Source organism: Catharus ustulatus, chromosome 1 (genome assembly GCF_009819885.2).
Source record: "Catharus ustulatus isolate bCatUst1 chromosome 1, bCatUst1.pri.v2, whole genome shotgun sequence".
Classification (NCBI taxonomy): Eukaryota; Metazoa; Chordata; class Aves; order Passeriformes; family Turdidae; genus Catharus; species Catharus ustulatus.
Genome location: NC_046221.1, coordinates 151,937,940 through 151,950,472, shown reverse-complemented (window position 1 = coordinate 151,950,472; position 12,533 = coordinate 151,937,940). Strand labels below are relative to the sequence as shown.

The 12,533-nt window shown below is 37.3% G+C and overlaps 1 protein-coding gene across 1 annotated transcript in view; it reads right to left on the bottom strand.

The window, feature by feature from the left end:
- NSMCE2 (NSE2 (MMS21) homolog, SMC5-SMC6 complex SUMO ligase) overlaps positions 1–12,533 on the bottom strand; it is a 126,393-nt gene that overhangs the window by 53,869 nt on the left and 59,991 nt on the right. The window contains exon 4 of the mRNA XM_033078196.1: positions 12,313–12,466. Within this exon, the coding sequence (XP_032934087.1) occupies positions 12,313–12,466 (154 nt within the window). The remainder of the gene's footprint in view (positions 1–12,312; positions 12,467–12,533) is intronic.

Here is a 12,533-nt window from a genome sequence, read left to right as displayed (position 1 = left end):
ATTTTTAGTATGGCTTTTAGTCAGGAAAACTAAGAAAAAATACTTTAAGCTTATTTAGTTAAATTTACTGAACAATTTTAAATTTTAAAGAGAAGTCTTCAGGGCAGTGATCACAAATTCATGTTGAAATGAGACAGAAGAGTGCATATCAGGACAATGCTTAGGATGACACTGTTAAGATTAATTAATCATTCTTATTTCTCTCTTGAGTCATCATAATGAGAATTTTTAATAGGGAAACCACTTCAAGAGAAATTTTTGAAGTTGATGTTCTAAGAGATTAGACAGAGAAAATGCTTTAGCTTACAAAGATCCTGCACAGCACATATTATTAAATGTACAGATGAATGTCATTTACAGTCTTTATTTCCATAATCTGGAGTCAAACGAAGAGATACACAGAAAGCTTTTTCTCCATACCAAGGGGCGTGGGACTTTTCATTTGCAGCTGTTTTGAACTTACATTATTAATATTTTAGTTTGATTTTTGCAACCTCCTCTGAACACATGCAGGTGGTCATATGCTGAGAGCAAAAGATTTTTCTTCAATTATCATAGACATATTTTTAAGTAGAAAAAATATGGAAAATATTAAAGAATTTCCTTATCTATTGTTCTAAGAAGTGGTTTTTAGTTAGAAATAACATTGAGGTGGAACCAAAAATTTAGCATGATGAAGAGTGATATTCGGCTCTGCCAGTGTATTTCAGGATCTCATCACATGGTTGCCGCAGCAAGTTGCTTTTGGTTTCAGCCCTCTCTCATTACCCCTTCCCATCTGACTGAAATCAGCTGATCTTTTTAGGCATTCCCACAGTCAGCCAATGAGCTACCCACTGCCAGATACCCAGCACCATATTTAGGGTGTGTCTTTTACATACAGAGGCCAATAGGAATGCAGTTGCCTCATTTTGTCTGCCCCTTCAGAGCTGTCTGCCCTCCCATCACAAAACCCTTGCCAACTCAAGAGAAAACATTCTCAGCCCACAGGCTTAGCTTTCTGATTCCACATATGGCTTTGCTGAAAATGCAAATCAATAAGAACAATAAAGGTATTTTTATATATATAAAATATATCTTACATAATCTGAATAAAATGTAATTAACTTTTAACATCCATGCAATCATTTCATTATTGCAGCTAAAAAAATAATTCTCAGAATCCATCTCTTCCAGAATCTCCAAGAAAAATACTCTTTGTTTCACCATTTTCTGATTCATTCGACTTTGGAAGAAAAATAAACACATTGCTGTGCTCAATATTGTTGCACAAGAGAATTCACAAGAATGAAATGTGTTCAAAGTTCCTAGAAAAAAATGCAGCAATGCAGGCTGCCAACTTGTTCAATGTCAAGCTCTAGGCAGTATAGCAGGACTAGCAGTAAATGACTCATAGTGAGTCACGCTTTAGCTATTTTTGCTTTTAAAGTAATGCCAGGCGCTGTGTTAATATTCAACCCTGAGTAAATTTAGCAATGCAAGAAAACAAGTGTTTCCATGGTTGCTCCTTCACAATGTTTATGGTATATACACAGCCATTAGGCACAGGAATTAAGCCAAATTAAGAATATGGAAATGTTCCTCTTTCATTTACAACTGAATTTTGCTACACTGGGTTTCATGACTCACTCACCTACTAGTTTTTCCAACTCTAAGAAAAATGTAAAGCCACAGCTAGCACACCACTGTACTGTTAGTGGTCAATAGCCACTACTTTCCTCTAAATTACAGCTTGTGCTGCGTACACTGCTGAGCTGGAAGCACGAGAATGAAGTTTTTTTTTCAGGACTGGCAGGAAGGCGTCACTAGTGAATCTAAGTACATCCATCATGGGTAAAATGTTCTGTGACACTTCTAAGGAGGAGCTGGAAAAGCTAAAGCCAAAGGGAGGAAGGAGATTGTGGTATCACCTGAAAAGGGAAAGCAGCTCCAGAAAAAGAAGGAAGGATGCTGATTGAGGCTGGGGAACAGTTGAGTAAAATGAGAGAAGTGGTGAGGAGAGTATGACACAGCTGGAAAATATCTTTTCATGACATAGCTGTGATGTGACAAAACCCCTACACAGGCACGATTTCAGTGTACCAATCTACAGAGCCATGTTTTCTTAGGTGAGCAGGTATTTGTGGAATTGTGGAGTATGAGCCCAACTAATGTAGGCATCTGACAAAACAGATGCCGACATCAAAACTAAACTCTTCTGGAGATCAGAAAAGAATTCAATCTGCATTGTAGGGAAAAAAAAAGACCCACAAAAAACCCAAAGCAATGGATGCTGCAGCAAAGGTTAGGTGAATAGCTTACTTTGCCCACACTAATAACAGAGCTGCCAAATGACTACATATGATTGCTAGTTAAACTTTTTTGCTCCCATTTTAATACAGTGATTTATTCATTAGTCTTAAATAGCAGTAATTACTATTTTTATTGTAGAAGCTGATAAAGCAATCAGAAAGCTTTTATGTTTTTTTCCCTCGAAGGAAACTCTAGCTTTTCTGCATGAAGTCTTCTATCCTGCAATAAGCAAGGATTGTTTTTCTGCATGTTTTCCTACCTGACTATAAGCTAGCCACTTAGTTTATACTGGGAGCTTAGACAGATACTGATGAACAGCCTTCCTGCAAAAACTTCTTTTGATTTCACTAAGTCTTGGATTGACCCTTCAACTTTCAAATAGGAAGTGAGGGAGAATTCCTAAGGGTGGGCCAGATCCAAAGAACTGAAGCAAACTACTAAAGTGCAAAATGACGAAACATTACGTTCCATGGCCTCTTAACCCTGAAGGTATCTGTCTCCAGTAAGTTTCTCCCAGGTTCTCCAGGGATCTGAAGATCTGAGTTCTGTACTTGTCCAGAGTTGTCCCAGACTGAATATCTAAGAATACATTGTTTGTCTCACAACCTCTGGCTCTTGAAAGGAGGCACAGCTCCATTCAAGTGGAAGAAGATAAGGCAATGATGGAGATGTACAGAACCCGGATTTTCTGCTGCAAGATAACTAGTGGAGTACATAGTCATGCACTCTCTGCCAGTTCTCCCCAGCCCCCTTCCACTTCCAGCTGCACATGGTGGCATTTTGCTTCAACTGAAGGACTGCAGAGTGCCCTCTGTACACCTGCCCGCAGCTGAGGGGCTGCTGAAACCCCATGAGCATGCTGTGATGTCAAATTCCATCCCATCCAGCAGCATAACTCTGATGATGAGTAATGACAATTGCTACAGAGGGCACGAGGTAGGAAAAGCCAACAGCAATGTTTTCCTGGTATCATCCAGTCTCCAGTAATCCAGTCAGGGGAAGATCCAGAGAGGAGTCAAATATGTCATCTTCCTCATAAGGGCTTTTTTTAGGTGCTTATTTGTGAATTATTAGCATCACTTCCTGAGAAACTGCTGTAGTCACAAGGCTATGGTATAAAACAAGCACTCTCACCCTCACTCCATTAAGTGCTTCTCTCCCTCAACAGGTATTTTTAGTGCCTGTTGGAACACCTGTTAAGCAACTTGTCTTTAATCCTAAAATCATTCACTGCAAGTCTGGTAACACAAATCTACATCCACGTTTGAGATGATAAGACATGATAAACCTATCCACACTTGTAAAGTCAGATGCTATGTCTGAAATCAGAGCTAATAACTGCTGAAAGGTGACAACTTAAACCACTCCTCAGTTGTGACAAAACATCTGAGTGCTCCAAGCCTGTTTAAGAGTAAGTGTAAACGCCTACAAAGGTGTTTGATTTCTTTGACGTTGTGCTAATGGAGATTGAAACCAACATCTCTTAGGCTGCCCCTGAGAAACAGTACATAGAATTAGCACTTCAGCTCCCTGATAACATCAGTAATCATTTGAGAGTCTGAAATTTCTAAGTCTACAGATTAGAGCCATGGTCCATTTCCTCTCCAGCCTACATAATACAAGCACAGGTGCTCAGTCTCACAGTAAAAGAGATTCATTAACTTTGTGTTATTTTAAAGTTGGCACATTTTTAGTCAACTGATGCAATACTGTGATTGACATACAGATGTAAAGCACTCTATGCTGACGGAACAGATTTGTCACTGAACAAAGCTGTTTGAGCAGGTGTGCCCTAGCCCTCCTCCCGGGAGCCAAAGCACTTAACTCCAGGCTCCAGCATCCAGTGTGAGATCCACAGACCTAAAAGATGGGTGTAGCTGTCCTTTAGCGCTTCTCGAGCTTTATTCCTCCATTTCAGCTCAACATCTAACAGATTTGGGGGAGTGTGAAGATCTCCAGTTTATTAATGCCATAAAATTCAAATTGGAAAGAAACCATGCTCTACTGTGAGTTTATCGGTGCCTACGGCTTTTAAGAAGGAAATGAAATAATATGGATATCAAAACTTACGGTAAGCAGCCAATGCACATGAACATCTGATATGGAACTAGAGGATGTTTATTAATCTTGCTGTGCACTACTATTTTGCATGTTTTTATATGTTGCAAGTATAGATCAGGGAAAAGGGAAATTCCACTGATTTTAGAGCTACACTGGCACTTACCAAAGCAAGATCTACGTCAACCCACCACATGTCTGAAGGACACACCAAAGAGCCACATGGGAAATAGTTTCAGGACCCATAAAAACTCCAAGAGTTTTACTTTCTCTGAACTGGAGTATTCTGAAGTTACCATGCAGTGTGATATGCACTGATGGATTATTATTTAGTCAGCATTATCTCAGAACTACTTGCCTGTTTTGCCTCAGATGTGTTTTGTCCTAGCAGTCAATACAAATGCCTTACTTGGAGTAGTAGAGTTCTACTTGAATTAGTATTTCTGCTGATCCTCGAGCACACTAATGGCACAAAATCCCACCATATAAATTACTAAAATAAATATATAGAAAGAGTGAAAAAACCTACTGTCCCTCCAGATAAATATTCAAGTAACAGGAAAAAAATGAGTAAATAAAACAAAGTTCTCTAATTTTAAAGCTCCACTAGGCTTTATTTTTCTCCTTCCTCTTTAATATACTAACTTCAAAATGAGAGCATCTCATTTAAAAATGTTAACACTGAGATGCTCTCCCTTTCCCCCTCCTTTCATTTTTTTTCTCCTTGGACTGTTCTTCACCTGTTTTCTCGTGATCACACATAAAATTTAAACTGTAAGCTCATGGCAAAAGATTGGAATACATGTATTGTCTGACTTTTAAATCTTTCTGTAAAGTCAGCAACAGATATAATGGCAAGTAAAATTGCACTTAGCAGAGGCAGTCCTTTTATTTTCACTGCTCAGATTTGCAAAATAATATGTATTACTACACCAGGAAAGAAGTGAATGAAAACTCTAAATGAAATCGCTGGTGATTTATTACCAGAAAGCAAATTTTCCATGGAGTATAATATAGCTATTTAACATTCCTGAATTTTAGATACAGTCAAGGTTTAGTACCTATCCCTATGCTTCTCACTCATCTGAAATTTAGAAAACATTTCTGATGAGCTCAAGTATGGTCACAAGCCATGAGATTTTATAAGTTTCCATGTTGCATAACTGGATTACCATAAAGGCAAGAAATACAGGAACTGATTAAATCGAACTAAACTCCACTGTGGGAGGGCATGTCCATAAGCCAGGGTACAATGCTGGAACAGGAACAATGAGCAAAAACTTGGTCACAGAATTATTTTGCTTGAAAGTTTCTCACCATCTGAGCAAAGTTCTAAGGTTTTTCATCATCCTTCCAAGAGAAACAAAGGAGAAAAAAATGTATTTTAAGATGGCATTTTATTAGATATTGTGATTGAATGCAACATCAAGGGAATAGAAGCAGCATCTAGAAGCTCCTGACCTATATATTCATATGAACAGTAAAAATGTCATGCTGTTAGCCATCAATGTGCTCAGTTAAGAGAGAATTATCCCATAGCAGTAACAATAAATTAACCTCAGTATTATCCCTAAGTGTATAATAATAAAAAAAATTTATTTCCATTTAACACTCTATATACTTTCTAAATTTTATAGACTCAGTGCTGACCTGAAAGCTTGGCTGATATAAAACCAAGAATTACATCCTGAAAAGACTTCTGCAATGGAATAAAATGTAGATCTTTAAAAAAATGTATGTATAGAGTAGATGATAGACACAGAAAGAGATAAGATCTTATCCTCAAGCATCTGGTGATTAGAAGGGCAGATACTTTTAACAGGAGAGATGCTACATCTGACGCTCTTTCTGATTTAGCTACATCCTCCCTCAGCTGAGTGCTTTACTACAGGGCAAAAGAGTCAGTGTCTCTCAGTATTTCCTTCTGCAGTTGTTGCCATTTTTATATATAGGCAAATACACTGTTGACAGAGGGGGAGAGAGCCTGATTCCAGGTCAATCATTTATTTGGCCAAGAGTCAGTCAAGTTCTAATTTTAAATCACCAAGACTGAAACTCAGGTCTCTTATACTCCAGGTTACTCATAATGGAGAAGAGTTGTTGGAGGGAGTGGGTTGATTCCTCTTTCATTTTAACTCTGAATTACATGTCAGAGCTCTAAATACCAAAGCAAGAAACTTCTTATTTCGACCAGTTTCATCAGAAAGGCAATCATTTAATCAAAGAAACCCTCACCAGGTCTATTGGCAATTGATGTTCATTGTTAATCCACTAACAAAGTTATTGTTAATGCAAGCTTCTGCATTTTTAGGAGAAAAAAAGGGCTAATTTTTACCCTGGAAAAGTCATTCCAGATTGCAGAAGGAAACTTCTGATGGTTTCATTCATTCTGAAGTTGGTCTTCACAAACTAGCAAGGACAGCAGCTGTGTTGGTAATTTTGCACTTTGGATATTATTCTTGGGTACCACTACAGCTCCCATTGCTATACTGTGTGAGCATTCCATTTATCTAGTTTGTTTCTCTAGCTGATCCTTCCAAAAACTCTTGAAATAGAGTAACATTACTTCATTCCATTATCAGGCCCTCATCTATTAATCCTTCAAAACTACAAGTGGGCTAGCTCACTCCTGAGCAAATCAACCAGTTCTTTCCAGGAAATATCCAGACAGTCCAGTCCCAGAAGGAAAAGCCATGCCAAGTTTCTCTTCTCAGGATAGTCCTTATGCCCTACCCAGAGTCAGCTCTCACCCACACAAATGCCTCTTGACATACTCATTTCACTCCTCTGGGGCTGCAGTTTGCCCCCTCAGCATCATGCCATGAAAACATTACTCTGGCCCACTAAAACCCACTTAGGTTATTACCTACAGTTCTTTGAACTCAGAAAACCACAAGAACATAATAATGGTGTTTTAGTGCCACTTGACAAGCAGGGCAATTGAATGTCTTGCACTCAATTGGACATAGCTGCTTTGCTCATAGGCTTCCAGCCCAGAGCAGCCCAGATACGAGCCATTCCCAGTCTCTTCTTGCACAGTCCACAAACACAGTACACCCAGAACTGAATTCCAGACATGGGTGTAAGGTCCAGACCCACAAAGTTTTTAGGGACCAAACTCCCAGTGATCAGTTCTGAAACTAAATTATTCAATCTAAGACAATAGAAGGGTAACAAAGCAAAGACCTAAACCAAGGTTTCCTAAACTTCAAACGACCTTTCAAAGTGCTGGATCCTCTTTCATTTCTTTACTAGTCTGTAAGGGATTTTACATAAATGAAAAGTGCATATCCCACATGCACCACTGAACTGTCATAACACCAATCCTACTTTCAGCTGGAATTTTCAACTCTTGTGCTGAAGCTGTTTTCTCATAATTAGTCAGTAAGGGGATTTTAATTTTTTTTTACACTGAAAATGTAAGGAAAAACACACTAACATTACTTTTCAGCTGATGCTCTGCCATCAGAGCTAATAATAGGGACAAAACCAGGCCAACTAAGAAATCAACTAGACCTGAAGAGAAACCCAGCTCTGCAAATCAGTTATGTGAGTCCATACAAGTAACTTCAACTATTTCCTCAAATTTCACCACTGCTGTGTGGTAAGAAGTAAAATTAACTTGCCTACCTCAATGTGATGTTGTGAGGATTAACTGGATTAAACTCGTCAAGCAATATAATACACAGTATCTTGTTGCAGCTTGTTTTTTTACCCTACTAAAAGCAAATCAAAGACCCTTAGTCTTTCCTGGAATCTGTGATAGACTGTTTTAAAAATTTAAAGATAATTCCTTTCACAGTGACATTTTTTGTATCCCAAACTGTATCTAAAAAAACATTTTTTCACATTGTTATTTCTCAGCATATGTGTAACTTAAAATACATGTATCAAGAGGGCATACAGCAACTACTTGAACATTAAATTTTAAATCTTCTCCTTTCAAAATATTTGCTTATTGATAAAAACTATATAAATCCATCCTAGCAAAACAATATATACTTTTTCCTTTCAAAGACTCACAGACATTTTTTTTTCTTTAGTGGAGAATGAAGAAAGATTCTTACAACTGCAGTGCAGCTATTTTCCAAACTCCATTACAGTGACTGGTTTCCTGTGACAAAAACTTGCCTAAATTACTATTGAGTCTCAAAATTATTTGTCTCCCATAAAAAAAATAAATCTTTCCTACATTTGCTAAATCCAGTTCTTAAACTGGCATAACCAGCAATATTGTCATTCACTCAAATCTTAGCACTTTTCAAAAAATCACTACTGAAGCATGCATCTGTTGTGTTTGCAGAACCCACAGTTATCAAGGATTCCAAAGTGCATGTTATCAGCTGCTACAAAAGGGCTATGAAATCTGCCATCCTTTGTGCACCAAACGTGACACAAAATAACCTTTAGTAAATACAGTAGGGGCACCTTGGGTCACAGCAGTAGAGATTATACCTTCTGATTAGTTCTCCGTGCAGAGTATCATAAATTTAAACCGATACATGGAGAGTAAAGACAGATCTTAGCTTAATTCTGTGAAGACAAAATTTCTCATACTTTCTGCCAGAAGATAGATGCCTTTGATATGTGTATATGTATGTGTATATAAATATATATATATCTATTCTGGCATGAAATAAAAAGACTCAGTAAAACAACTTCAAACAGAAGGTGGGATTTTAAACTTACGGAAGATACAAAATGCAAAGTTACAATTCCTGCACAGTTCAGTTCCGATGGGCTCACTCCTGCAAGGCTCTGTCCTGTGGTCAGGCTCCAGTAAGGAAGTGAAACATGCCAGAAATCTCACTCATTTCAAAGTATCTACTCATAAAATTTAATTTAAGTAACTTGTTTAAGCATTTCACTTAATCAAAAGGAGATCACTAAGCACTTTGCAGATCCAGGACCCTTATGTCTAAGAAGAGCATCAGCCATCTATGTTAAGGACACAAAAATTTTACCTTACCACACATGCAATCATTTAGAACTTTCTGGTATTACCAAATTTAGTGAATACTCCTCCAAGTACTCAGTTATTTGAAAAAGATAGCATAGCCACTTGGGGATACAAGCAATGGTTAAAAAAAAGGAAAAATTAATCAACACTTTTTTCTACTGCTTACAGTCTAAGAAGGTTTGAGTAGAAAAATGAAAATGTTTTCCATTAAAAATAAGAAGTGGGAATTTAGGAAACTAAGATAGTTCTGAAAACAGACTTCAGAAAAATCACTTGCTCTTCATATAAAACCTGTCTGACAGTGTTTTGACACATATCAGAGGTGAAGATTTTTCATCGCTTCACAAACTCCAGCTGAAGCAGCTGCATAATAAAGGCTCACAGAGAAAATGCCTGAAAATTGTCTGAATGATATAAGCAGAACAGAAATGCTCTGAGGCACGATCTCATCCTTACTGCCACAGAGATGTACTTGCCCAATTTCATTTCTGCACCTTGGCTGCTGCTCAAGTTCAAAGCTAAGGAGATCTCCTTCCCACAGAACTGCCAAGGGAAGACAAGCTGAAGGTGACAGAGCACTGTTCTCCTCCCTGAGTATCAGAGCTACCTGTGGCACTGCCTGTCACCTGTCAGGGGACAGGGAACAACCATGCAGCTTCCTTTCATCACAGTGGCAGCAAATATCAAAAGAGAAAATATATTAGATACTTTTCTGTTAAAATAAGGTAGTATTTAACTGCTTCACACTTTGCACCATACCTAAAAACTGTGTTGAGAAAGTTTTTCTCCTTCAATCCTAGTTAATTTCTCAATAGCAAGAAAAGGTGAGAATATAATATTTCCTTGTTCAGCTGTTCTAGAATACAGATGTCAAAGTCTGCATAATCATAATACATAATCATTAATGGTAACTCATCCTGGAAGGCAAATCATTTTAGTATCGACCTTATCTGCTCCTTTGAGATAGAAAAGATTGGGAACAAACAAACAAATAAACAAATAAAAGCCCCTCTGAGAAAACTTGGCAGGAGTTTTTATGTTTTATCTAATTGAGCAATAACACCAAATTCCAGAAAAAAAGCTTCAAACCAAACTTCAACTGTGTATGTGTTCTTGAAACAAGCCAGGAATTGTGAACTAAGTTGCACCTGGCAAGGCTAATAGTTGAAGGCAAAATATTAACAAGTAGTTGTTGATGAAGTTACTTTAAAGTGTGTCCCAAAATCTGCAGATACATTACAATATGCTGTTAAAGCAAGGCCAGAATTGTAGGACTTGTGCTTTTGAAATCACAACTCATAGAGGAGAAGGTAAAGAATGCACAGATAACTTGGCTTAAGCATGAATGCAGAGGATTTAACAGGATGACCCTAATTGCTTCTTGCAAAACAACTCCACCAAAACCACATGTACATATAGTATGTTTTAAGGTAAATCATCAGCTTATGGACACTAGTAATGTCTTTTACAGATTTTATTAATCTTCAGCTCAGCTGGTATTGCAAGTCAAGTATTTGATAAGACAAATCTGGATTTCAGGCAGCAGTACATGAGTGCTGTCCCCAAATTTTTTAAGAATAATTTCTATTGTGTTTATTTAATTTGGGTTTTTTTTCAACAGGTCAGCCAGTTAGAACTTAGTCCCATGGCTTGAACTGAATGTATCACTAGAGCATACACCTCTTCCTCAGGCAATTACAAGGTGGAAAGTACATCCAAAGTCAGTTATCAAGATTTTTATCTTCTTAGTTACAAACACCTGGAAATTAGAAATTACAACATAATGGTGGGGCAGTAATAATTTTATGGTTATGAAGGGAGTGAAAATTACACTGTTTTGTGGTCTGCAACTTGGTATGTTCATTCTTAGAGTAGTGCCAAGAGCTATTAAAACTCAGAGATCAGTTAAAAATGAATGAAGATGGGAAACAAATATATTAAGCCTTCAATCTCCAATCTTAGGGAGTCTTAAGATACCAGATCTGAAATTCACCTTGTCAAGCATGTCCTATAACTCTCTATAGGGAAGCAATTCAAAATCCAGGGGGAAAATTCTTTCCACTAGTTTCACTGGGTTTTAGATAGGGCTCCAAAAAAAACCAGAACTCAAGGAGAGCTACAAGAGAGCACCCAGAATATCATTTTCCAGTGGTATAAATCATTAATCTATGACTCCTGAAGTTCCTGAGATACCAGTTTATGTTGAAATCAAAATGTAGGATGGGAGGGATAGGTACAGGGGTCAAGGGACAGCAAGCAGAATAATATGATTTCAGAACATAATCATGATTGGGGAAGAGCAACACAAAGAGTGTCCGAGCCCATGAACTTTCCAGTAATCCAGTTATCAGAGTGATATTTTAAAGACTGCTATATACGTGGGGCAATAAAAGCAGACAATTTTGTTGTGCTGCATAAATAACCAAACTGTTTACTCTCCACCTTTTCTGGTAATTTAAGCACAAATAGCATTTAACATTTGAAAAATTACATTCATTTTTTTAAAAACAGATTTTAGTAATCTGCAGTGTTATCTGGTGCGTGCACAGAAGCTGTAAACCTGAGAACACATACAGTAAGCATTTTCCAACAATATAGTTCTACGATTAAAGCAAAGGTCTTAGTGTTGCAACACATCCTCTGTTGTGAAACAGGAGCAATTTGTTTAAGTGACAAATGAAAACAGCTTACCTAATCCTTTTAGGAGATCCTATCAATTAAGAAAATAAATGTGAAAGGTCTTCAAATGAAAAAGCCCACCTTACCAAAAAAATGTGTTTTTCATGATATTTGTATTCAAACACAGCAAGAGCTGTGGGAGTCTAAATAAAACTACTAAGGTAATTACACTGGCTTTTTTCTACACAGATATCAATCTAAACAAGTTTTTAAGAATACTCACATCAATTTGAGCCACAAGTGGCAGTTCTATATTTCAGGGCAGTTAGTCAGATCTTATTGCTTAGCATTCAAATAATTGTTTTTAAAAAAATCAGACTTACATTGTTTTTTCATCTCCTTAAGTTGATCCTTAAAATACATGTATTTTTCATTCCTTTGTAAATCTGAGTCACTGTTCTTGCTCTCCATTTCAAGGAATTTTTCTTTTGCCAAGCTTTCTAAATCTGGTAAATTTTCTGGTTTTTCTCGTTTTACCTGTAAGGAAGAAGAAATAGAATATATTCATTATGACACATTTTAATACAAAGCAAAAGACATCAAG